The 27,074-nt window shown below is 50.4% G+C and overlaps 1 protein-coding gene across 1 annotated transcript; it reads left to right on the forward strand.

Moving 5' to 3' along the window:
• PSKH1 (protein serine kinase H1) lies at positions 1–26,381 on the forward strand. The gene is made up of 4 exons (XM_021408059.1): positions 1–66; positions 1,598–1,745; positions 2,765–3,796; positions 21,940–26,381. Exons 3-4 carry the CDS (start codon positions 2,852–2,854, stop codon positions 22,255–22,257), a joined length of 1,263 nt encoding a protein of 420 aa, XP_021263734.1. The 5' UTR covers positions 1–66; positions 1,598–1,745; positions 2,765–2,851; the 3' UTR covers positions 22,258–26,381.

Here is a 27,074-nt window from a genome sequence, read left to right on the forward strand (position 1 = left end):
GGCGCTTCCGGCGCACGGTGATGACGTCAGGAGGCGGTGCCAGGCCGCGGGTCGGAGCGGGTTGAGGTGAGTGCGGGGTTTGGCCCCGCCACGGATCCTTCGTTGTTCCCCTGAGTTTCCTCCGCTTCTCCGGGTCCCCGGACCTGCAGAGCCTCCCTGGGCGGAAGGAGGCCCCGGGCAGCACGTTGGAGCTGACGGCACCGCGCCGCTCCGCGCTGTGCGGCCGCCTGTGGGCCGCTGGGTGCCCTCTGAGGGCGGCCGGGGCGCGGCTGTGGGCCGGAGCTGCTCCCCCGTGGAGCCGTGCCTTCCCTGGTGGGCCTCAGGAGGGAACTGTGTTTGCAAAGCTGTGAGGGGCCTTGTGGTACCCGAAGGGGCCTACGAGAAGGTCGAGGAGAGGCTCTTTATCGGGGAATGTAGCGATAGGGCAAGGGGTAGCGGCTTTAAACTGAAAGAGGGCCGGTTTTGAGTAGATATAAGGAAGAAACCTTTTTCTGTGAGGGTGGCGATGCCCCGACACAGTTGCCCAGAGCAGCTGGAGATGCCTTATCCATGGAGGTGCACGGGGCCGGGCTGGATGGGGCTGTGGGTGCATTGCCTCTGCCCGGAGGTGGCGGGCTTTAAGGCCCCTTCCAGCTCAAGCCATTCTGCAGACCCACGATGCTGCACTAAGTGGTGGTGGTGAGGTGGTCAGGCCTCAGGTGTGCACGCCAGGCAGCTGTCACCCCACCCACAGGGCTGCTCCTGGGGGCATTACTGAGCCATAAGGTCCTGACTTTTCCCAGGGGGCTGGGGAATGCCTGTCTGCCAGCAGGAGCTGTGGCATTGCCCTGCCAGTTGTATGAGGGAGGGATCTCTTTGATACCAAAGCGTTCAGCCAGCTCTTCCTCTCACCTATTACAATTGTAACAAAGGCATACCGACAGCTTTTGGGCGGTTCAGAGCCTTCTGAGTGTGTGGTTTCCTGCTCAGAGAGAGGGCTCATTTCTGTAACACTTTCAGCTCCCAATTTCTCAGTGATTTTATGTGTTTTCCCCTCCCCCCGTGCTGGCATGGTGCTGGTTGTGCCCACGAGGCAGAGCCATTACCCTGCTGCTGGCTGATGCCTGATCTCTGCTCATAGCAGCAGGATTCATACACAACAGTTTCAAGCTCGATGTTTGAGTCTTCTCATTGCTTTTGTTTACTGCGGGGATGCCTTACACAAGTGCTTCTTCAGGTGTGGAGTTGCTCTGTAATAGTCTTGCTTGCAGATGCTCTCATTCCATTTCTCTGCTAACTTAAAATATTTTAAGGTGCAGTCATGCTTTGGAGAAAAACTGCTTGTGTGAGTTACGATTCTGAAGTAGCTGTAATATTTCATGTATTCCTTGTCACGGTGCTTTAATCTGCATGAGCACTCAGCTGTAGGACAGCCCTCGGTGAATTCAAATCTCAGTTAAGCTGTCTGTGAAGTTGTTTTTTATTTCTGCTGCAGACCTGTTTGTGCATGGTTGGTGTCTGAGCTCATGGTACTACCAGGAGGTCTTATGTGAGATGATACTATGCTGATGTCTGATTTTAAAGTGGAATCTTAACTAAAGCCTTGCTTTCTTTCCAGATTGAACGTAGAGCATGAACTTCTTTGTGTTGTCCACCTAGAACACTTTTTGCCACGTGTAATTCTGATGGAAGACCAGCTGAGGTTCCTGCTGTGCTGAGCAGTTGCTTGGAGAAGTGGTGAATGAGTGGAGATACACTTGGTGATGGTAAGGTGGATGATTACATCTCAAGGCTAACAGCTTTTCTGTAGTCTTCTGCAAATGCTGTGGCACTGTACTGACGGGCTCTGAGCCAAAGCAGAAACTTAAAGCTGCTCAGCTAATTGCCAGAATGCATGCATGCAGGCAGTTTCTTTACCTCCAGATTGTTTTAATCAGGACCTAAAGTAAAGACTTGCTGAAGCACAGCTGATTTGGCTCTGTTGGAGTGGAGTGTGGTGAGCAAGAGCTCTCTTTGCTCCAATCGGAAACAACTGGCTGAAATTCTACTTACTACAGCAAAATGCAGCTCCTTATGGAAAAACAAAAGCACTGCTTGCTATCTGAAAATGCAAAAGAAGACAAAACTGAGTTAGGCATTAGAAAACATCAAAGCCCGCCTTGGTTTTGTAAGGCTTGGAGGGCGAGAGAATGGTCTGCTAAAGTTGCCCTGGTTAAATAAGGCCTGGCATTCTGCAGGAGATGCAGTGAATAAATTAGTAACACGCATTGTAAAAAAATAGCCTGCCTCTGTCTGCATATTCCTTGCCTTCTGCACAGTTCCACTGATCCCCGAGAGCAAAGTAATTAGAGGTTTAAAGCACCAGTACAAGTTAAATATAAAGAAAAAAATCGGATTTTTTGGGTGAACAAGTTGCTGAGATAGTTTGTGGAGTTTCTAATGAGAAAATAAAGTTCAGGATGGTGAGTGCCTCGCAAAGTTTAGCAGATGAAACAAAACTAAGGAGGATTCTGAACTCTTTCCTTGGTTTTTATTAAGCTCCTGGGGCCGGGCAAGGTGAGCTGCGGAGATCCCTTCCAGCCTCAGCCATTCTGTGCTTCAGTGCTCGGCTAGAAGCATGAGGCAAACTATGCTTAATAAAAAGGAGTGCTACAGTGAAGATCCCCAGCTCTTAGTTTGTGGTAGCATGGCTCCATTGAGGCATGAACCACCTGCATGCTTTTCCAGTTTGAAACTGTGCGGCTTTGCTTCCCATTTATCTGCTTCTCCTCGTTGTTTTTGGAAGGTTCAAACGTGGGAGCTGCTGCAGATGTGGTTGCTGCTGGCGCTGCCCTGGGAAGATGCCTTGACAGGGAATTAACACCCGTCAGTGATGGGCTGTGGGACAAGCAAAGTGCTTCCCGAGCCCCCCAAAGATGTGCAGCTAGATCTGGTTAAAAAAGTAGAACCGTACACGGGCCACAGTGACATCTACAAGCATTTCATCAAAGATGATTGCGGGGCTGTCATCAAAGCCGGCTCTCCCTCACCCCCGCGTCACACGAACCCGTTTCCTGGTAACCCCCAGCCTGCCCACGCGGCCCAGCCCGAGCCCCGCAAGAACAAAGTGGCCAAATACCGTGCCAAGTTTGACCCCAGAGTGACGGCCAAGTACGACATTAAAGCCCTGATTGGAAGGGGCAGCTTTAGCCGCGTCGTGCGGGTGGAACACAAGGCCACCAAGCAGCCCTACGCGATCAAGATGATCGAGACCAAATACCGGGAGGGGAGGGAGGTGTGCGAGTCGGAGCTTAGCGTGCTGCGGCGGGTTCGCCACACCAATATCATCCAGCTGATAGAGGTGTTCGAGACCCAGGATCGCGTGTACATGGTGATGGAGCTGGCCACTGGAGGAGAACTGTTTGACAGAATCATCGCCAAAGGTTCCTTCACGGAGAGGGACGCCACGCGCGTGCTGCAGATGGTGCTGGACGGGGTGAGGTACCTGCATACGCTGGGCATCACGCACCGGGACTTGAAACCGGAGAACCTGCTCTATTACCATCCCGGGACGGATTCCAAAATCATGATTACAGACTTTGGATTGGCCAGCGCTCGGAAGAAAGGAGATGACTGCTTGATGAAAACCACCTGCGGGACGCCGGAGTACATCGCTCCCGAGATCCTGGTCAGGAAGCCCTACACCAACTCTGTGGACATGTGGGCGCTGGGTGTCATCTCCTACATCCTCCTGAGCGGCACGATGCCCTTTGAGGACGACAACCGCACCCGCCTGTACCGGCAGATCCTGAAAGGGAAGTACAGTTACTCAGGCGAGGTGAGTGCGCTGGGGTTGAGGTGAGGGGAAGTCCAGCAAGAAGCTCTCTGTGTATGGCTCTGTGTGGGCTGGCTGTCCTACGCAAGGCAGCGTTAAAACGATGTGATTCTGGCCCTGAAAATCCTTTCTCTCTCCTTTCCCACACTGCTTCCATTGCAGCGCCATGGAAAAAATGTGTGTCTAAAGAAAGATCTCTGTGCCTCCAGAACAGAACTGGAGGGACTGACGGAACGGAGTGACTTGTAGGCATCCAGCTGGGATGCTGCTGAAACTCGTGCCAGAGTGAGTGTTTGAAATGTAGTAGGAAATCAGACAAGGGGTGTACAGATACAAATCCAAGCGTAGTCTGAAAAATACCTGTGCTGAAAGGCAAGGCTGTGGCAGACAAAGGCCTAAAGAGCGTTTCTGAAATGAGTCTGTGTTGCCTCCTGAGCTTAGTTTGTAGCAAAACTGAGGACGGAAGGATGGCTTTCTTAAGTAGCTGTGGAAAAAGGAACCTTAAGGGATAGTTTTCAGGCAGAAGATGTGTGCCCCTGCTCTCACAGAGTCCCATCACTCCGCAGAATGGAGCTGCTTGAGCACGCAGCTGGGTGCCAGGCTGCCCCACAGTGAGCAGTTTGGATTTCTACCTCTATTCCTCACTGGAGATATTCTAAAAAACAAGCTTCTATAACTCCTGCCTCTCTTTTGTAAAAGAAAGAAGTGTTCCGTTTCCTGAACGTCATGACTTTGTGCAGTGAAGCCCACTGGGAAAGTGACAGTGTGTGAGTGTGGTTATGATTCTGAAATGACAGTCAAATAACTGTCCCAAAGCTTCATTGTGTCACGACATGGGAAGATCTCTGGTTGTTCACTTCTTCCCGTAGCTTTCCTGATAGTGCATTCGTTTCTTCAGCACCTCTGAGCTGGTGATGTAGCATGGTCCACTGTGGCCCAAGAGATTTCACTGGTGTTAGTAGCCGATTTGAGGCTGTCATGGTGTGTGTAGGATGGCTTGGTGTGCTCCATCTAACGTCTCCAGCCCTCGGTGCGTGAGCATTCATGGACACTGAATTTAATGAGTCCGACGTTCAACTTTTGTCACTTGCTACTCTCGCCTTTCTACAGATCTGTTGGCTAAATCGAGCACGATATCCAGAACACGTTCTTCCTTTTATTGTGAAACGTGGTAGTTCTGGAGTCTTGGAAGCAAGTGGTGGGTAGTGAGAATAGACGATCAAGGCTATTGGATTTGAAGAACAAATGAACAGACTAGGCCCCAAATCCCCCCAAAATTGCTTGAGGGGGGGGCCCAGGCAGCGCTAAGTGCAACCGTAGGGGGAGGGAACAGAGTGCAACTGTTCTGAGCATTCCTTGGGCTAGTTGAGTTTGATGTACTCTGCTCCTTGTGCCAGAGCTGAATCATTTTGAGCAATTTTGGCTTCCTGGACTGCAATACAAAGTGTCTTCTTGGATTAGAGCCCCTGGATTCTTGGAGGCTGTAGGAACAATGGTGGCACGTGTGCTGCAGAGAAAGCACAAGGCCGTGCGTGCTTTGGATGTGCCAGCATGCGAGCCTGAAGCCTTCTACTTGTTATCCCCCAGTAAATGACAAACTTGTGAGGCTGCTACGGGTACTGTGTGTGGCATGAATGGTTTTGGAGGGCTGTAGATATTTTACTGCTTTTGGAGTAAGGTGTGCATCAACCAACAGCACCTATTGTTTGCCCAGATGCTTTCTGTTCTTCCAGAGAAAGCCAGGGGAAATGGATGCTTTAATTTACTGGTGGAATTAATCCTGTGCCCGTAAGTCTCAGACGTGCCGGACTGGAGCTGTGTATTGGCAGGAGCTGTGGTGACAGGCTGCCCAGTTTGTGTGTAAATTCTAGGTGGAAACAAAGAGAGCCCGAGAGGTAGAGGTGCCTGGCGTGTTTCCTGTGCCTTGCCAATTTTCTTGCTCGTAGTCTGGGCTTTTAAATGCTTCCACATATCTGATTTGCACAGAAAATTGTGTTCTTGTGTGCATTACACTGGAAGAAGCATGGAAGGTGTCAGAAATGAACCCACTGATGTGTCGGTCAGGCTAACAGGAACGGCAGGAGCCCGACGTCCTGATTCACTTGGAGCAAAGATGGGCAGAACACTTGACCGTGGTGCAGAACTGCTCATCTTGGGTAGGTGCAGGAACAGAGATCTACAGGAACAGCTCATTTTCCTTTCTGTGATGTCAGCTTTGAAGATGGGAAATGAGCTCCTTTTGAGGTGAAGGGGCTGCCATGCAGTGCTGTGTGCACTCCCATTCCAAGACACTCGTGCTTTGAGACCTGCAGTACGCTGGGTTTCAAGTTGGGCTCTGGGGGTTGTCTTAAGAATTAGTCTAGTCAACTTGAGGCCATCCCTGGGAAAATCAGTTGAGGAGCAAAGTGCTTGGTTTAACTCGTGGTGGTAGTGGATACATTGATAAATGTGGTGATAAAGTTTGTGGCTTTTTTGAATGGAGTTGGGCATTGCAAGTCTGTTTGTCCTCTGTCTGGGACTTGGCAGCCGTGCAGAGAGGTGAGCTGTTTGTCTAGCTTGCTTGGATTTTCCAGTTGTGGTTAATAGAGTTTCTTACGCGTGGCTCAATGCGATACGGCCTTGGTGTGGATCAATGATTTGCTGAAGAGGAGAAGCAGCTGGTTCCATGGTGAGGGCAAAGGCAGTGAGGGCAGGAGGAGCTGTGTCCTTCTTCCCAAAAGGGATGGGAGAAATGGCTGTGTGTAAGAAGCAGTGGTGCTGGGTTCCTCAGGGTGCAGACGTGGCTGGGCAGCCTCCTGGTTTCTAGGGGCCCCTAAAAGTTCCCCTGAGTTCAAAGAGCTCTTTTTATCCCTCAGTGCTTAGGGCTTTGTCCTGCCCTGGTGGCTCACTGGGATTGTGTGCTGTATCAGATGAGCCTGCTGGTGTGCCAGGAGCATTTGTCCGTCCTGCTTGACGTCAGTGGAGCAGGTAGTGATGTCTGACGTGGTCCTGGCTTATGGCTTGGAGGCAGCATTGCACCAGCTGAGCCTGAAATCAGAAATCAGTCCCGAGGCTTCCCAACTCCCACGGGCTGATTGAGCTCGCTGCGTGATACTCCTTTGGTATGGCTCGGAAATGTAAAAAGTAAGGAGGGTGAACTTTCCCTATGAAACAGAAAATGGCCTTAAACTCTTTAATTAGGACGCGGTGCTGGAGTTGCTCTGTACACGGGTGGAAGAAGCAGACTTACTGCCAATAAAAAGTGCATTGTGCAGATGATAGAATTAGTTTAGCTTCCCTTTCTCTTGCAGATGGTTTTTTTTTTTTTTCCTTAGGAGAAATGAGTCTGCCTTGATGTTATGCATCTATAAAGGAAAATGTGTGAGTTGTATTCTGCTCCCAGCTCTGTCGGGTGACTCACTCAGGGTTGAAGTGTGAGCACAGATCCCACCTTGTCATCCCGCCTCGCTCCCCGGTGCGATGGCTCTGTTGTTTGACAGCTCCCCTTGCCACTTGGTTTTGATGTTGAGTGCCACGTCTCCATGGCTCTTGGGCACCTCCTGGGACGGTGACACCTCCACCTCCCTGGGCAGCTGTGCCAGTGCCTCATAGAAGAAATTTTTCCTGATACCCAACCTGAAATGACAGTGGGGAGAAGGAGAGAGGAGGAGCAGGACAGTGGGATCACGAGTGGAAGATGAGGACCATGACGCTTCCTTCATTAACCTGAAGAATTTGAGCTTGCCTTGGTGAAGGTCCACCTGACTCCCTCTGCTTTTTGCCCTCTTATCACTTGAGTATCTGTTCTTACAGACGCTGTTTCTGTGTTCATTTGTCTCTCAGCTTTTCTTCCTAAGTCTCTAGAACCTTCTCTTTGAGCTGCAGAAGTGGATTTGTAGTGGATCACGTTCTCAAGGCTCCTTGTTCTCCAAAGGGAGCAAGACAGTTGTCCACCATTGCATTGCCTCTGAGACTTCTTGCATGCTACAGCTAAAAACAAACTGAAGGAAACTCTACACTCCCTAAATTACCATTACTGCATCAGCACCTGACCTTTGTTAGGCACTCCTGATGAATGGAAGCTACGAGTTCACAGCAGTATTTCTCCTTCAGAAGGTCTGAAAGCTGCCTTCTGATGTCTTCCCTGTCCATCTGCTGCTGATGGCTCATGAGTCATAGTGCCAGCTATGTTTGGCTTCATCACTGTGCTCTGCAGGTGGTAAATGCTTCCCAGGTTTACAGCTTGCTCTTCTTGCTCTCTGGTTGCTGGGGAGCAGTCTTGGGGAACTGCTGGACCTGAAAGAGAGATACTCAAAGGCACACATAGTTTGGAGAGGAGAAAGCTCTTAAAGAAAACCTTGATGCTTGCCATCGCGCTATGTTAGATTGAGGAAGGTTTATCAGATGTTTCACAGAAGATTCAGAACTTGGCAGCGTGATACGGGATTGTGAGGGTTTGAAATACAAAGTACTGTGTATTGATGCTGGACTGGACAATGAAAACGCATCTGGTATTGACTTCAGCAATAGCTAGGCAAGGCTTGCTGCCTGCCAGCGTTCCCCCCAGTGGATCCCTCTCATCCCTATCAGAATGGCTCTCCTTTCCCCTGCAGTAACAGGGAAGAAGAAGAGGGGCACGATAGCCAGGAGACAGCCCCCAGGGCTGGAGTCTTGGTTGTGTTGTACCAGGGGTGATGTATTCCAACGTGGGGCAGTGGCACATGTCTGCTTGGCAATGTTTTGCTGGATGGGCAGAGCAGCAGCTCGTATCAGCTTGGTGTGGTTGACGAGTTTGCCCTGGGATCTGCTGTGTAGAAGATTCTGGGTTGAAAAAAAAACAACAGGTTGGGAGAATGTGGCCCAGAATGAACTGCAGTTTTCCACATCTGTTCATAGTTTGCCTGATCTGATCATCACCTGACTTCATCTGTCCCTCCTGTGCTACCCTTGTGTTTTACATCCTTAATGCCTTTTTCCTTGCTGTCAGCTCTCTCCATTTTATTTCTCCCTCCTGCTGTGTTTGAATGGCAGCAACCTGGGTATCACTCACAGCTTTGCGGAGCACAGTGTGCAACTTCATGTCCAAATGGCATTTCTGTCCATTTTTCCAGGCCTTGTCTTTGGTCCAAACTCGGGATGAAACGTAACTTTGGGATCTTGTGACCTTCGCTTTCCACCTAGGCTCCTTTGCACCCTGCATTCACCCGACCTGTGGCTGCATGTTTGGTAGCAGAACCCACAGTGCTGAAGGAGTGTGCTGTGGTCTGTGTGTTGGTCTGTCCCTGGCGTGGATGGCAGTTTCCTAGGAAAATCAGCATTGTAATGATTACCTGCCCTGACTTTTAGTTGAAAGTGGCAGGTTAAATGCAGGCATTGAGTAAACTCTCCAGGTATGCCGATAGATAGATTCAGGCTTGAGGAGCACAACTGATTACATGATAACCAGGTTACCTTAGTAAAAAATGAGTAGATTAGTGTGGTGTCCCAATAGCTACCTCAGTGTAAGTAAGGAATAAGACACACGTTGTCCCCAGGTGGCTTTCTGTGTCTGCAGGTGACATCAGAAGCAGCAGGAACGAAGCGGTGTGCTGGCAAATGAAGCACCTGTGCTCTTAGCTGCTACCAGACAGCTAGCAAGGGAAAAAGATGAAAAGCAGCTCCAAAGCAGCTAATGAGTTTGGGCTCTCACCTGATGGATGAATCCTCAAACTGAGTGTGTCTGTAAACCTACGGGTGCTCCCAAAGTATTCTTGTAATTGTCCTCAGCGTGGAGGCTGGCCCCTAGTGGCCCATGATGGAGTCAGCTCACAGTCTTGTCAACTTTTAATGTTCATTTCCTGTGTTTATTGAGCTTTCGAAGAGAGCGTGGGGATAGAGACAAACATTCTCAGATCTTGGTTGTGGCTATTTAAAGGGAACCATAGGTTCGACTGAGTTGGAAGGGACCTTCAAAGGCCATCGGTTCCAGCTCCCCTGCGCTGAGCAAGGACACCCACATCTCCATCTGTGCTCAGAGCTGCATCCAGCCTGACCTTGGGGGTCTGCAGGGATGGGGCACCACCACGTCCCTGGGCAGCCTGTGCCAGAGTGGTAAGTTTTTCATGAATGCTGCAGAAAGCGTGACCTTTGTCCACCAGTCCTGCAATGGCACGTGCATTTTTGCACTTCTGGTCACTCAGGTGTATCTAAATGACTCAGTTCTGTGCAATTAGGAAAGAATTCAGGTTTTGTTTTCTTTATGAGAAGTATAACTACAAAAGGCAAGGGAAGCTGGTATCCATCTATTGAGGATGTACCCATGCTGCCCTTTGCTCTGAGAGGAGCTTGTTGCAAGGTGAATTGATTCCACTGCAAGCTCTCTGTGGGTACACTGAGCTGGGGGCAGCTCTGGGCACCACGGCCAAGGTACTGCCCTCCTGAGCCATGCCAGACCCATGGGAAGCTTCTGCAAGGCACAGTCATGGGCTGTTGTCCTCCGATATTCCTCCACATAAGGCAGCATGGCTCTTCGTATAAATCTGAGGGTTTGTTTTTTTCTTTTTTTGCCTAGAAAAAGGGGGGGGGGGGAAAAAAATCAATTTCCAGAGGAATGTGCTGTTGCATTTCATAGCTGCGAGGCCGCGGCGCAGAGCAACGAGAGCGGTGGTGAGATGGCATTGGGGGGCTCTGAAAAGAACATCGTGCTCTGCTTTGAAGAGCTGAGACACTCGAGCAGGATGAAAGTGAGCCTCTCCCCGCTGGCACAAAGCTGCGCTCCTTGGAGCATCTCCTCTCTCTTTTCTCTAATGCACCTGCTCGGCGGGTGGGGGTAGGGGTGGGTTTGTGTTGCTCCGTACACTGTGGCAGCTCAAGTGTTTGTCCAGCTCTCCTCAGCTGCAGAGCGGGCATCTTAGGCTCTCTGAAATGTTGTCAGCTCAATTAAAACCTGCAAAATCCTTCAGCCCAGGGTTGGTGACCGCGCTCCTGCGAACCTGTAGCGTGCTGTATTGGAAAATGCTTTATTTGCAGGTGAAGAAACACCTCCTCCTGCAAAAGGGCACTGTGCAGGCTTAAAACCGGTGTATGCGTTTAAAAATGGATTCCCTTTCTGCTTTGGCTGCTGCTTGAGGTTTTGAAGATCGTTTCCTCTGCAGCTGGTGTGTCACGAGGACCTTATGGGAATCATTCCTGATGTCTTTTTATGACGTGCTTCAGCTTACGTCACGACTCTTAGCTGGGAAGAACTCAAAACCTTAAGGGTAAGCAGGGAGAAGAGTGAGGCCCTTGTCCCATACCAGAGCACCCACAGGTTGGTGGGGGTGGGAGGCTTTGGTTTTTAGATGGAAGACTGCACCTGGGGACACGTGATGGTGTTTAGCTGCGGATGGAGGACGGCAGGAGCTGCGTCTCAGGGAGAACTTGCAGTCCTACAGCACCTTGGTGTGTTGGTTTGATTTCTGCATCTCTGGGCCCTGTAAAATCCTGTTACTGGCAAAACAGTATTTGTGGAGAATTAGGGTTGTAGGGATAAAGGAACATTGGTAGGGTAGAAAAAGAATATTAAGCTGCCTCTGTGTAGAATATAAACTATCAACAAAAAGGATTGAAACTATCAAGTGTTTGACTCTGTTCCAGTGCCCTGAAACTGGACCAAGCGGTTTCCTTTGTCACTGTTGTCACTGTGTCCTTCTTCCTTTGACTTCATTCCTTTGTTTATTAACTGTGGCTCAGATTTTTCAGGTGGATGCTGCTAACGAGCTGCACGCTGGAGAAGCTGCAGCATCCTTCTGGCTCCGTCTGAGCACCAGGCTGGAGTTGTACAGGGGTGCCATCTTACCCTGGGGTAAGACAAGGGAGAACCGAACCAGCATAGGTAGGAGGACAACCACCTGAAATCAAGATCTTGATTTCAGATATTTTTCAGCTGTTTAAAAAAAAAAAAATGTTTGAGGGAGCTTACGTTGGTGCTGAGTCGGAGGGCTGGCAAGATGCTTCCTGGTTGTTCTTGGCAGCCTCTTCACCTCATCCCTGAAATCCCCAGATCTGATGAGGTTGCAGCTGAAGCTTTCAGACCCGGAGTGGCAAGGGAGCTGAGCTTTGGTCGGGAAGGGGTGGCTCACACCAACAGCAGGACATCTGGAAGCTGGGGGAGGTTCTGGTGTTTTGGAGCGTGAGCTTCACGGCTGGCTCCTCTGCTTCTCGCTTCTTCGCTCTCGTCACCTGCTGCTTTGCCCTCCTGCTGCCTGGAGACTGCTAAGGCAGAAATCCCAGGCATGTTTTCTGATTCACTGAAGCGGCTGCTTTTATGGATTTTCCTGAAAACTGAGCTTTTGCTAATGCGCCCGATTAGCAGTGCTTGGTGGGGTGGGAACCACGCAGGCAAGTCTCGGAGGAGACAGCTGCTGTCAGTGCCGTGCACACCTAGCTGGCGTGTGGCTGTGTGCCTGGCTGCATGCCCATCAGCTGTGAGCTCCCATCAGCATCACATGCACCCGGCATTCGGAGCAATCAGCCAGTGAGTGTGATCTCCTGCCCAATACAAAGTGGAATTCTGCTGAGAAGAAAGGTGTTCCTATCACAGAATCACTCCGGTTGGAAAAGACCGCCAAGATCATCTGGTCCAGCCATAGGCTTGCTTCCTAGGCCATCCCTTTCTGTCTGAAGAATGATTTTGAAGGGATTCTTGCAGCCTGATCGTTTTGAGGCTGTGGTGTGGAGCTCTGACACACGAAAGGTTTCTTGTTACAGCTGGGATGACTCAGAGGCGTTCAATCCTTATAGTTAAATCAGATGTTGATAGAAAGGTCTGGTATTGTAGTTTCTTAGCTCTTTCTGCTTTTTTTCTCAATTTTTTTTTCATTTGTTTTAAGCTTCACAAGCTTGGGAAATGCTTAATGACACTCCTGAGCTGCCTTTTTGCTTGGAAGGCTGGTTTGGACAAGCTAAGGCTCTTGGATGAGAACCTGAAATCACTTCATGGAATATCTTCCAAACTTGGTAGGAGTTCCCATACCTCCAGTGGTTGGCCAAGGGGCTTGGCAAGGATCAATCTGGCATTAGTTTTTTTTAGCTGTTTCATGAAAGTGTTTTATAGTCTCCAGGGGAGGGTGGAGGAAATAAATCACCGTTTGGAAATGCACTGTAACACGTGCTGGGTTTTCAAAGCAAGACAACCAATACTCTGCACTGCACGTCTGCCTGACCCATAATGATGATATGGCTAAACCATGCGAGCAAGTGCAATAACCACGTTGAGGTGGGGTGGTGAAGTGAGCACATCTGGAGGCAGGGGAGAGGCAGGATGGGAAGCAGGGAGCCATCTCCTTGTCTGGCTTTGGGCATATGTCCCTTTCCGTGGCCAATCCCAAAGGTGCCGAGGTGCTTAGGGCTGTATCAGCTAACACAAACAAGGGAGGAGAGGATGTGTGCATTGTGTTTGCAGGTGGCATTGTGGAGGAGCCACACACCGTACTGGGTTCCTGACGGCCGTAACGGATCTGAGCAGCTCAGTTGCAGATGCAAACGTTTAGAAATAAGGGTAAGTTAGCGTGCAGAAATAGGTGAGGAGCAGAAGATTGGAGGTGTTGGCTTCTCAGGAATGGGTGTGCCAATAGATCACAAACTGCTGCGTGAGGCAGCGGTGTCCCACTGGTGGGAAAAGTCAATTGCACTGGGATGTATGACCAGAAGGGGACATAATCCCTTTGCATCATGCAGCGTGCCAGGCTGAAGCTGTGACACTTGTGGGCATTGTACGGCTCCAAAAGCCCAGCACAACGTATTAAAAAAAACACTACTAACAACAATAATACCCCAAAAAAGGAAAAGCAAAACAAAACAAGCCTGCAGGCCAAGTGGAGGGAGTGGACAGGAGGTCAGCAAAGACAATTGGGTGTCACAAAAACAGCCACTGGTAAATTGAAAAGTAATTGGCTGCTTAGTGTAAAGATATTGTGATAGCAGTTTGCAAATACACCAAGGGTGCTTCAGAGAGGAGAGAAGGAATAATCTCTTTTCCAGGTTATGGTATAAAAGAGCCTTGAACTCCTTCGAGAGAGATTTATGCTGGGCACTTTAAGACGCTTCACTGGCATCTCCCGTTCATTAAAAATATATATATACACACAAAAAAAACCCTGAACCATCACAAGGGGGATTGCTGAAGCTGTCTTGTAGAACAAGTTAGGCTGTCATCTGTCAGGAGTGATGCATCAGCTGCAGGTCCTTTGGGGAAGATGGGATGGAGTGGATGGTCCGTGGGCATCCATTGCAGCCTTGTTTTTATGGAACTGTGCTATCTGTCTTTCACTATCCCGTAACTAATTCCTTAACTTTTAAGACGAATTTCAGCCTGATCCCACGAAGCTTGCAGGATGGAGCCTGGGCAGTGCTGTGTGAGCTGTGCCCGTGGAAGGGTGCTGGTACAGGGAGGAGAAACGTGTACAGGGGCACAAAGGCATTGGAATCGCACAAACCTCAGTAATCACAAGATATCCCAAATTGGAAGGGATCCATAAGGATAAGCAAGTCCAGCTCCTGGCTGTCCACAGGAACACGAGAGGCCTCTGGAGGTGTGCGACCCTGTTCAGCCTGAGCTGGGTTGGCTGTGACTGTCTCCTTGAGGCTTCTTCAGGGCAGGAGATCCCCACCTCCCTGTGCACCTTTCTGGGGCTGCACCACCCTTCCAGTCATCTCTTTTTCCCCGTTCTTTCCTCATATGGGCTTTCCAAGGTGCAGCTTCTTCCTGTGCCCCTTGTTACAAAGGTAACAGAGCCACGCAGCACATCCAAACGATGCAGCTACTTTTGTGTAGCTGCAATAACATCCCTTGTATGCTGGGCATCCCTTTAACCTCCCCAGCCTGCAATCCACAGGGTTAGCTCGTGGTACCCATTGTCACCCAAATGAATGGCTATCAGCCCGCCTTCAGCATGCCAGATATTTCCCTAGGCAACTCCCTAGTTGGAGGAGCCATCCCTGGCTGCAGATAAAAGCTTTGTGTGTGTTGGTTTTGTCGCTGCAGTCATTCTGCTGCGTGGTTGTAGCTTGCACGGGGGGGGGGGGGAAGCGGCTGGCTGCTTCCATTTGGAAAGCTGGGTTACAGAAGTTCACAGCACCAGATGGCCACGCATACTTATAATGCTGTGGATTATTAAAGGGTCGTCGTTTTTTCCTCTTTCATCCTTTCTTTATTCCTCTTCCCCATATCAACAAATTAATGCGGAATACTTGGGAATCTGTCACGCGTGCGGCCATTAATGCAGAGATGTGATGTGCTAGCATCTTTTAATCAGAAACTTGTTGTTCCAGCTCTCTGGAACTGCTTGGGTTTGAGCACGTCCTTGCAACTGTTTCTGGCTGGGCATTGCCTTGGGCTGGGCAATCTTTTCAGTGCTGGAGCTTCGATGCTGGCCAGGCTCATTCATTGCGTGGCATTTCAGAGGTGATCTCCTTATTCTTTCAGAGTTAACATTTCCAGTTTCTGAAGTCACAGAATCACAGAATGGCTTGGGTTGGAGGGGACCTTGAGGATCATCAAAATCCAAACCCATGGCACAGTTGCCCCCCACCAGCTCAGGCTGCCCAGAGCCCCATCCATGGCGTTAAGCACCTCCAGGGATTGGGCACCCACAGCTCTCGGGCAGCTGTGCCAGGGTCTCACCGCCTTCACTGTGAAGAATTCCTTCCCAAAATCTAAACTATATTGACACTCTTAGGACAAGGAGTGATGGCTTTAAACTATTGCTGTCAGACTCTGTAAGCAGTTGCTCTGCATCTCTTTTATAAGCCCTCTTTAAGTACAGGAAGGCTGCAGTGAGGTCTCCCTGGAGCATTCTCTTCTCCAGGCACAACGTGCCCAGCTCCCTCAGCCTTTCTTCATAGGAGAGGTGCTCCAGCCCTCTCAGCATTATCGTGGCCATTCTCTGGACCTGCTCCAACAGCTCCATCTCTTTTTTGCCGGGTCCCTCCCAAATGACACAGAACAGCTCCAAAACTTGAACTCTCTAAAACCCACCAGCCTCTGGGTAACGCTGCCATCCAAATCTGGATGGTGACACCTGAACCGATTCCTTGCCTAGCGCCCTGCTGTGCCTGTTTTGCTGAGACTCGTGCATGATTCAGCTGCCTGAACTTCAGTTGTACAGAAGTCATCATCCAAAGAACACCTGGGCACTGTGGGCTGCAGCGCGGAGTGGGATGAGAACCAGCACCTCAATGAGCGACGCTAATAGAGGTCAGCATCTCCTTCCAGGTGCGGGTGCTGGGAGTGCTGCACATTGTGCTCCGGGTTCACGCTCACTTCTTGAGGAAGAGGTGGGCTGACTGCTCGACCCCTGAGCAGTGCACATTTGTTCTCTGCGTGCTGGCATGGGGCTGTGCTTCCATAGCTTTTGTGCCGACGTGAGTAACATCAGCGGCGTGGATGGCATCTAATCACGGAGGCCCAGCTCTGCGTGCATTCACCTAGCCTAAGTGACACTCCTGCTTTTCCTCCTCCTCCTCATACAGCCTCGGAGCCCGAGATGAATAAAATAGAGCACACTTGAGAGCTCTTTAAGGCATTGTACATGAGGCTGCTTTTCCCCTGGGATTATTACCGAGCAGCGTGGAAGCTGCGGATCAGAGCTGCACCCCATGTTTTATGCAGCTTAGAAGCTTAAAAGATGCTTTTGTCATAAATGTTGCTGCATCTTGAAAGCGGCAGCTGTCGTCCTCAAGGGGCAAAAGCTGCAAATCTCCACAGCCGGAGTTTTTCCCCTTGTCATCAGAGCTGTAAGTAAGGCTGCTGGTGGTTTCATGCGTGTTTGAAGTGCTGCTCGTTATGCCACTTGCTCGCTTGGGCTGATGTTGATGCCTCCGTAGCCCACCTGTGAGTCACAGCAAGGAAAAGTGGCAGAAAACCTCAGCAAAACAGCGGTAGAAGCTCCCAGGTCTGGCTCGCTTTGTTTGCACAAACATCCACGCTGGCACGGTGGAGGATGCAGCATCAAAACAGGAATGAGCCGTGGAAATAGCTGGTGGTGAAGCACGCTGCCAGCTGCTTGGTTGGTCGACAGCCTCTAGCTCTTCTTCAGAATTAATTATTCTGTTTGTCTGTGTGGGCTTTTTCTTCGCTCTCTGCTGTCTCGATAAGGGTTTTCCCTTAGCACAATGGGTTTCTAAACCGAGGATCATGCACATTTTTGAGGCTTGAGGATCATTTCAGTATTGGTGTGCAGTGCATCCCCACCTCTCCTGTAGGGACAGCTGCTGCAGGGAGGTCTCACTTTGCCAAGGTCAGGCTGGGGGGGCTCTGAGCACCTGGTGGAGCTGTGGGTGTCCCTGCTCATTGCAGGGAATGGGACCTAGTGTCCTTACAGGTGCCTTCCAACCCAACTGATCTATCTGTTGGGGCAGCCTCGTTCCTGATAAAATCTTCTGTGTCTTGTAAAACTTTAAATAGCCATCTGTTTTCTTTAGGTGGAGCTGGAGGGCTCCTCCGTCTCCCTGGTGCTCTGAGGCGCTTGATCAGATTCTTCCTATGTATCAGTGAGGCTGGCACGCAGCACTTCTGACTGAACTAGAGCAACCTTTTGAAGCTGTGATAAGGTGCTTTGTGCTTCAGCTTTTTGTAAGAACCAGCTGGCAGAGGAGATCCGAGGCTCTCGCAGTTCTGCGTCCCTCGCCTTCCCCGTGGCATCATCTGGAGAGCTCACGTCGTTTCTGCAGACAGCAACACGCAACTCGTTTTGGAATCAGGAAAATGAAGTGCATCTCTTCTTCCAGCACGTATTTCCAAGTCTAAAAGCAAAGCTTGGAAGTGAGACGACTTGTTTTTCTGGTGTTTGCACAGGACTGAGCAGAAGATCCCTCTGCTGCTTTGTGTCTCTAGGGAAAATGTCAAGGAGCTTGTGTGTGTGTGCAGGGGAGCTTGTGTGCTGAGTGCTGTGCCAGCAGAGCCGAGGAGAGCTCTCAGCCTGCCAAAGAGGGATAGGCATCAGCTTGGAGAGTGCTGGCTGTGGGCTCAGGCAGGTCACCTGGAACTGTAGTGCTTTGATATACAGTGTCCTTACATGTCTTTGCAGCCCATCTTTCTCCTTTCAGTATCTAAAGGGGCTGTTAGGAAGAAGGGGACAGACTCTTTAGCAGGGGCTGTTGTGATGGGATGAGGGGAAATGGCTTCAAACTAGAACAGGGGAGGTTTCAGTTGGGTATAAAGTTTTTTGCAATAAGAGTAGTGAAACGCCGGCGCAGGTTGCCCAGAAAGGTGATGCATGCCCTGTCCCTGGAGACCTGTAGATATCCCTGTTCATTGTGGAGGAGTTGGACTTAGATGGCCTTCGTGGGTCCCTTCCAGCTCAAATGATGCCGTGGTTCCTCCCCATCTTCTTGGGAGGCCTCTTACCACTTGGTCTGGTTGTTGAAAAGCAAAACGCAGCACAGAAGATAGAAGTGAGCAATGTGTGGCTGCCCAACTCATCTCAGCGACAGGGAGCTACTTCTTAACGGTTGCTTTTCTGCTTCAGGTACACTCAGGCTCACTGCAGAAAGCCAGCAGTCTGTCCCACCTTCTGGGGAATCTCCACATGCCTGCAGGCTTGTGCTAGTTAGTAGGCAGGGTGTGGGCTTCTCAGTTAATTTAAGGCTCCTTTACAGCTTACGGTGGCTTCTGATCTCATCTCAGAAACCCTGCGGTCTGGGTCCTGCCTGGTGAACAGAACAGTATGAGGTGTTGGGGAAGTGGGTACGTTTCCCCCGGGAATGGGCTTGGAAACTGCACAGTTCGTTCCACTTGGTGCTTCAGCAGGATGTAGCCTTCCCTGTGTTTAAACAGAGAGCTTTGGTGAAGTAAAAGCAAGGACGTGTATGGTGCAGCAAATGAAACCTCTGCTTGCACAAACAGATCAATAACCTGATCTGTGTTTGCTGACCAGAAGAAAAAGCTAATTGCAAGTACTCCGTATTCAGCATTTGTGGTGAAGCTAGAATAATTGCAGTAATGAGAAATCCAATTTGCTTTTGCTTGGACTTTGCTCTTCCTTTAGGCTTCATTTAGCTAGACCAGTGTGTGCATAGGCTGGTTGTTGCAGGCTGATTTCTGGGTGTTCAAGCTGGCCACTACGTTCTTTATGGAGTTCTTCAAACTCTGAATCATCAAGTTTGCCATCTGGCCTCGGGCACCTGCAGGGATGGGGCACCCACACCTGTAATAGCACTTCCCTGCATGCTTTTCCTGAAAATATAGCTCTGAGAAAAGCATTCTTGCTTGTCGGTCCTCAAGTATGTATTGATTTTAATTCATCTTTTGTGTCTCTTTGGATCGAAGTAGAGAAGAGAGGCTGGAGATCCTGGAATGACTGCATCTCTGCGATACAGGCGATATTCAGAAAGGTAAAAGATTGCAGGCAGACGTAAAGAAGTTCCCCAGGAAAAGCAACAAGGTTGGAGCCACGCAAATCCTGCATTTGTTTTTTCCCCCTGGAGTGGAACAGGAGCTGTTTCGAGCTGTCAAAGTCATCTCACTTGCTGCTAACCATAGTGCAGATGGTCATGAAGACTGAAAAAGATGATTCCCTTTGCTATTTATTGAACAGAAGAAGCACCTGATGCAGAAGTATGGTAGGAGGTCTATGGGCTTGCGATGTGATTGCTATCTCCGCACGTCAGAGTCAGATTTAGCTTTTTGGTTCTATTGTTGCAAGTAGCATAAGGGCTGTGCACTTCAAAACGTACGTGGCTCTGTAAAACGGGCCGGTGTGTTCAGCTGCAACCTTCACCGGGCTTTTTTTGTCCCCACATTTGGAAAGGCTTTTTGCTATTTTATATATATATATCCTCTTCATCACTGAAAACCTTAATGAGCTTCTGATCAAAGATTGTCTGTATTCTGTTATGCGAGAAGTGTCTGGCTTTCTTTTTTTTTTTTCCTCAGCTGATGAAATGCGTCTTGATAATAAATGGCAAGAAAGAAGTTATTCAGTGGTAGGCAATGACAGGCTACTCACGGCTGAGAGCAGCAGACAGCCTGAACTTTAAGGCATTTTTATTAACTTGTTTAGTTCTTGAAACATGGGCAGGAGTGTGTTTTGTCCGTGGCTCCAAAACACAGAAGTGCTGTCTGATCCGTGTGAGAGTGCTGTGCTTCCCTCCTGAACACGAGGGCTTTAATGATCAGAAGGACTTTCAGTTTCTATCCTGAGTATGCTCAAGGACACTGAGTTTTTGTTCACGTACCAGTATTTCCTTTCTGTCCCGTATTTTGTGCCATTTTCTCTCTCTTCTTGTCTCGTTAGCAGCAGTGCTCATGTATCCGTTTGGAGAGCATGAGCTAAGGGAAGTAAGCAGGCTGTTTCAGTTGTATCTTGTAAAATACAGTATAAAGTACTGTATAAATGTGAAGAACAGACTTTCTGTACCCTGATATCCAAGCAGCATATCCTCAGAGTGTTGACCCGACGGACGGGGCAGCACTGGCTGCAGGTAGGCAGAGCAGAGCAGCTCTGAGAGCATCCTGCCCTTTCGGTGTCAAGTTCTCCTATGGATTAGCTCTCTTGCAGGTGGCTTTCAGCCTCTTCAAAGGGAAGATTGCTTATGGTGAATGGGAAACCTCAAAAAAAAAAAAAATCAGGACGTGCCTCTTTGTTGGACCTTTTGTAAGAAGAAAAGGGCATTGTATCTGACTTTCCAGTTGGGAGGCGCTGCATTTTGAAAGATAGAATCCTGTCATAAGAATAGCCACGTTCTTTTCTTCCACACCAAAAGAAGAATGAAAGACATGGAGCAGCAGCCTGCTTTTTTAACACACGTGCTGTTCTCACTCGGTCACACGTGTGTGGTGGTATATGACCTCAACTCATGTGTTAGAATCTTTACTTCATTGCCTTAAGCTGTTCAGTTGTTGTTAACGCCACTTGGAAGGGGATCTCCATGCACTTGAAGGCTTCATTATCGGTGCTTGTGAGTTTTTATGGCTGTACTTTGTGTATTAAGGGGCTTAAAGGAGTCATCTATTCTTTTCTGTCTTGGCTTTGTTTCTTTAAAACCAGAATTCCTTCCTGTTTTGTTGTGATGCGTTCATAAAAATTCCTTATCTATGATCACCTGCTGGATTTTGAACGTCTTGTGAACTTCCTCCCATTGAGGCTGTTTTTGGGTTGACCACTGAGACCAAGAACCGTTGCAGAAAAATCTCCCTACCCTTGGTTTTGGAACTAAAGCAAAGGTCAGCGCTTGCTTGTGAGATTCATGACTGTGAAGACAAAGGGGCAGGAGAACCAGTGCTCTGGCAGTGTGTCACGATCCATCCTCTGAGCAGGATGGCTGAGGTTCAAACAGAAAGGGCTTCATCAAGACAAAGCAGGTGGGAACCCAAATTAGAATCACAGAGTGGTTTAGGTTAGAAGGGACCTTAAAGATCATCTGGTTCCGACATAAGAGGGATCCTCTTGCCAAAGGAGGGCTGCAATGAAAGGGCAACTCTTGAAACAAAGCCTCCCAGTGAAGAAATAAGAGCTCCTTCTCTTGGAATCTTTGTAAAGGGAAGTACATACAAGATATTTTATGTATAGGAAATCCAGTGAAACCCATAGAACATCCACATCCTGAGCTCCTCAGATCCTGATACGCTGGGGACCCTGCAGAAGCAGACGTGGCATTATGGGTGGCCCCATCCCCATGGTCCCAGTGTGAAGCCATAGGGATGAGTCCATAGCAGTGGTTTTCACGAGCACCTTTAGGACCGCAGTGGATCTGCCCAGGGATGTGGGGCATGCTATGGGAGTTCTTCCCCTAGGTGACTTGGGGGAAGAACTGACATAGGAAAATAGAGGAATAAAAGGAACGAGAAGGGCTGGTTGCTTGTGATTGGGTAGCAGGTCATTGTGTTGGTGAGGGTATGTCCCAATCCCAGTGTGTGGCTGTGTGTTCTTGTCTGCCAGCTGGGAAAACACATGTGGACCTGCAGTGTGGAGCTGAGGCAGCCTGGTCTCTGTCGAGCTGCTGGATTCCCACACCCCTTGCAGACTTTTGAAGTAATTACGTCTTAATCTCTTTGGCTGGAGACTGTTGGAAGGTTTGAGGATGAAAGAGCGAGAGGAAGAGGCGGAATGCCCCGCGGCACCTTTTAGGGACGGGAGGAAGGAAGGAAGGAATGAATCAGCGGGGTTGTGCCAGGCCGTTTTGCTCTAATTCCCTCTTTTGTGTTTCAGCCCTGGCCCAGCGTGTCCAACCTGGCCAAGGATTTCATCGATCGCCTGCTCACGGTGGACCCCGGTGACAGGATGACCGCCCTTCAGGCCCTGAAGCACCCCTGGGTGGTTAGCATGGCGGCCTCCTCCTCCATGAAGAACCTGCACCGCTCCATCTCCCAGAACCTTCTCAAGAGAGCCTCCTCCCGCTGCCAGAGCACCAAGTCGGCGCAGTCCACGCGCTCCAGCCGCTCCACCAAATCCAACAAGTCGCGGCGGGTTCGGGAACGGGAGCTGCGAGAGCTCAACCTGCGCTACCAGCAGCAATACACTGGCTGAGCACTGGGCTGGGACCTGCCCGAAGTCTTCCCAGACGTCTTCTCTGCAGCGTAGGTGTGCAGCACCCTTTGCTGCAGGTTCCTCCCTCCCTTCCTTCAGGTGTCCCCCCCCCCTGGGTGGAGGAGAAGGAACCTTGTGGTGGCACTTCTGGGCCAGCTGTGCCGCGGGGTCTCACGCGGGAAACGGAGCAGCTCTCGTTGGCTGAGAGCTCGGAGCCTCGAGTAACACACAAATTAAGGAGCCACAAACGAGGAGAAGAGCTCTTTCTGTAGCCCGGGAGCCTGGTTGCTCATAGTTATTTATTAATTCCACTCGCGTATGGAACCAAAATCACTTTGTATGTGCGCGTACACACGTGTGGGTGTGTGTATATATTTAAAAAAAAAAAAAAAGATATATACACACATTCTGAGCTGGTTTAGTCACACTCCGTGGTGCCTTTGCAGCGAAGCTGGTGTGAGTCACATGCAGTTAGAACCAAGGTAGCACTGAGTCGCCAGCATGCTGCCCGCCGGCTCCTCATCCCGGTGCAGCGCCGTGCAGATGCCAGCTGTGTGTGTGTGTGCTGTGGCCCTGAAGCTGTGGGGATCCCCAGAGGGCTGCCGTCAGCGTGCTGACATCAAGGGTTTGCTCACACCGTGCAGACTGGCAGCCGGACCAAAATGCAGCCACCTCGGAGCTGGGGTCCCGTCCCATTCGTCCTGACTGCGTGAGTGCTCCCCGGTGAGGGGTAGGATGGTCCTGCAGGAACTTTGTGCTCCACAGAGATAAGGCAGTTTTTAGGGATTCCCCTGTTTGTGGTAGGACCAGTGGCTGCCGTGCAGGGATCATTCTTGTTGCTGTGATGTGGCTTACTGTTACCGACTGCGTTTCAGCACACCAGCGCTTCGGTTGCTCTGGGGTGTTCCCTGTGCCCTGGTATTGCCATCAGTTCCCTGGGGCAGGGAAGTGGTGGTGGGAGCTGGCGAGGTGGCCACAAGTGGCTCCATAGGGGTAGGGTAGGGGCTTGGCCAGCAGGAGCCCAGTCCTGGCATGACAGCAGTGAGAGATGTTGCACAGAAACCACCGAGCTGTTAGATACAGCTTAAATCCACCAGGGAAAAGCAGGCTTTCAGTCTTAACTGAGCTGAAAAAAGGAAATTTCTAGGGATGTGCTTTCCAGCCCAGCGCTAGGAACCCAACCACACGTCTTTTGTTCCCAAGCTCACGAGGAGGAATGTGACAGAGGATACCTGAGGACGGTGATCCTGCATGCACTTGCAGCAGGGGTGCATTCCAAATCCTTCACGTGGGTTTGCACGTTACATTGGAAGCTCTGGGTCCCTTGCAGGCTGCTCTGCCCTGGGTGGCCATCCTGCCACATCTCATGCAGGCTTTCTTCCATCAGCGTTAACTGCTGTTGCAGAATTACTGGCTGTTTTTACTTTAGCTTTGCGGGCTGCAGAAAAAAAAATAAAAGGTTTCTTCAGCTTCTTTTACCTTTTGTTGTAGTCTTTCCTGGTTCGTTACCAGGAACATGGTTTCTGAGAAAACAGGCAGCTTGCCACGTTCTGCTTCATTAGCAGCTCGGTGCTCCTTGTATTCCTGCAAACAGCTCTTCAATAGCAGCAAGTACTTCAAGGCAGGTATTAACTGGAAAAGTGCTCTTCCCCTTTACATGAAGAGATGGCCGGATGCTTTCTCAGAGGGCTTCTGGTTATGAGCCATTACTTGAAGGAGTCTTCTGCGTGTTTGGAGCATCGCAGCCGGGCGCTGTGATCTTTGTGTCCTCTTTGGTACTTTTATAGCCCTCCCCAGGTTATCTTGCCCGCTTGTCCTTAAAGCAGGTCTTTTACCTGTGCAAGGGAGTCAAACTGATGGACTGAGCCAAGACCCTTAGAATCTGAGACCCTTTCCTTTAACCACTGGACCATCGCCATGCCCAGCTGTGCAGGTTTGTACCTACCTTGTCCCCACGAGCTTTACATGGATGCGAGAGGAGGGCAGGAGGTTGAGCTCTCATCTGACCAAGCTTGCATCTCCTTCACACAGCGGAGCAAGAATCTTCCAATCTCTGGCTTCAAACAATTCCTTGGTGCTTTCAGCCTTGCAGCTGTGGCACGTTTACAGCTAGGGGACAGGCAGTGTTCCACTAGTTCAGTTGCCTTCACTTCAGCCTGTCCTTGGAGAAGCTTTCACTGTGAATGATCTTGCTCATCTTCCTGTGTGTTCTGCAGGGCCGTCTCAGCTCTCCGTTGATCTAATGTCTCAGGACTTTCCCCTTTTCAGAAGTGCCTTGCCTGGGGATGATCGAAGTTAAAATCTCTGATGCTCTGTGTTTGTTTGTTTTTTTTTTCCTCCCATTTCCTTCTTTGGCTCTTAATGGTGGTTCTTAATTTGGCTTGTGGACTTTCTGAGCGACTTCCCCTAGCTCTGCATTAGCCAGGAGAACGCAGGTGACATCCATTGCTGTGTCGTTGGGGAGCAAAGCTCAGCGGAGGAGCTTTTGTTTTCTGTACTTGGTTAATAGGGTGAAAACGAAGCTGGAAGGACACCTAGTGGCAAGCTGCGCTGATTCCTCGTCCACAAGAAGTTCTGCAGAGTCAAGGGAACACTGTGCAGTTGTCTTTTGGAACTTAGCACTACTGTGTAAAGCAATCCCGTTGTTCTGCCCTGGAAGTTTCCCTGCTCTGCTGGGGAGATGGATACGGCCTCAGAGAACACTGCCGGCTGATTCCTTGGTATTGTGGGGGGAAATGAATGTGAAAATGTCTTCCAGACTAAACATTAAGTAAACTCTGGACTGTTCAGCTTTGCATCCAGATTTTCTGAGTGTGTGATGTATTTTCCTGCATATTTTGCTAAAAAGCAATTGCTTGTCCGGCTGTGATTTACTTCTTACTGTCTCAGGCTTCTATAAACTAACACATCAGCCCGGGGCTGGCAGATCCCCTCGCTCCTTCAGTCCAGGAACAGCCTGTGCTGCTTAGCACTGAGATTGCCCCCGCCCGTTCGAAGGGCTCTGCCGTGCACAGTGACCTGAAACCAGCAGCACAGAGCCTGCGTTACCAGTTTGGGAATGAGAAAACCTCAAACTCTCAGCTGCTGTGGCATTTGGATATTTTCACGGAATCACAGAAGCATTAAGGTTGGAAAAGACCTCTCACATCCCTGAGTCCAACCCCACCATGCCCACTGGCTCAGTGCCACATCCCCACGGCTCTGGGACACCCCTAGGGACAGTGACTCCCCGACCTCCCTGGGCAGCTGTGCTGGTGCCTCACTGCTCTTTCCAAGCAGAAGTTGTTCCTAATATCCCACCTGCTATTTAGTCCTCCCTTTAGTTCAGGTATTTTCTGCTCTGGTAACTTAAATTTTTTCATACCCTGCTCTGTTTTTCAATCCTGTTTTCTAGCAGAGCCAAAGCGTTAGCTTGGGGAGCACGAGTTGTGGTCAGCTCTGCTATGGGACAGCATCTCTGGATTGAGCTCCATGAGCTGTGGTGAGTCCTGGAGTGATGCAGAAGCCAACACGTGGTGCCTTGCAGGCAGGAGAGCTCTCCCATCGAGGTCCCTGGTGTGTGGGGCCAGCACTGGCTTTCACCTTGGTTGGGGTTGTGCCAGTTCTGCCCATCTCCATGGGCAGAGTAAAGCAGAGACTGGCTCTTGGGAGATGGCACTGGAGAATTCCCAAAGTGTTCCCTGTCTGTAGAAAAATCCGGGTCAGCCCGTGGGTTTGGGCAGCTGCTTCCCAGCCTTCTTCATCCCAGAACACAGCGTGCTGTGCCCCGAGCTGCCTGCACTGCTCTCGGGAGCTTTTTGGTGCTTCTCCTGACCGCTCGGTCTCCTCCTGTTGCCTTTCAGTGCGGAAAGACACCTCCCGGGAAGCTCTGGGACCTTCCAGTGCTCGCTGTTATTTTCGGTCACTGAATTTCCTGTGCTGGGCTGGAAGCACAGCGCTCGTGTCCTACTCACCCTTAAAGAAATGCCCGGTTCTGTGCCTCGCCTTTGGGCCCTGTCTTTATGGACCGTCTCGCAGAATGAGGTCCGAAGCGTTGTAATTAGTCTGTGACGTTATAATTAGAGTGTACAGAGCTATTTATTTTGTGTACTCGGTCTGTTAAACACGGCAATGTATCCTGTGTACCCCATCGCTCCGGTGTCGCTCCTTTGGCTCGCGGCTGCTGCTCTGGGGGTGTGGGTGGTGGTGGCTGGACAGGGCCCTGGGAGCTGCTGCTGAGGGATCGTGGGCTCGGTGAGTTGGGCACTCGCTCTTGGAATCACAGCTTGGGTGCTTTGGGGCCCTTCTTTCACTGCTGCCTGGCTACGAGGTGGCGAGCGGGGCCGGAGAAGCGCCCTGCTTTGCTCGCAGCTCGTCACCTCTCCAGTTTCTCGCTTTTTAGGACCAATAGGAAAACCCGTAATAGAGCGAAGGTCGCGTGCTCCCTGTGAACCACGTCCTGCTGGAAGGGCGAGGGCAGCAGCTGGGGTGAAGGTGAGCAGAGCACACAGCAAACAACCACGGAAAGCGGTTTCTCCTGCCCACACACCCCATCCCCACATCCCCCACATCTTTAGAGCCACGTGGAAGCTGGCTAGAGCCAAAAAAGTGCATGCTTGTTCCACGTGGCAGGTTTTACTTGGGGTACGGCCGAATGAAGGCGCAATCCAGCTGTTCCAATGGGCCCTGCTGCTGCCTGCCCTGGGGCTTTGCAGCCCGCGTTGGGACACCCTGGTCCTGCTCCTCTCCACCACGTCTCCATGACCAGCTCGAGCTGCCAGGAGCCAGCCCTTCATTTCCAGAACGCATCCCATTGTTCCCATGCCACACGGGACTCT

The sequence above is a fragment of the Numida meleagris genome, chromosome 10 (genome assembly GCF_002078875.1).
Source record: "Numida meleagris isolate 19003 breed g44 Domestic line chromosome 10, NumMel1.0, whole genome shotgun sequence".
Classification (NCBI taxonomy): Eukaryota; Metazoa; Chordata; class Aves; order Galliformes; family Numididae; genus Numida; species Numida meleagris.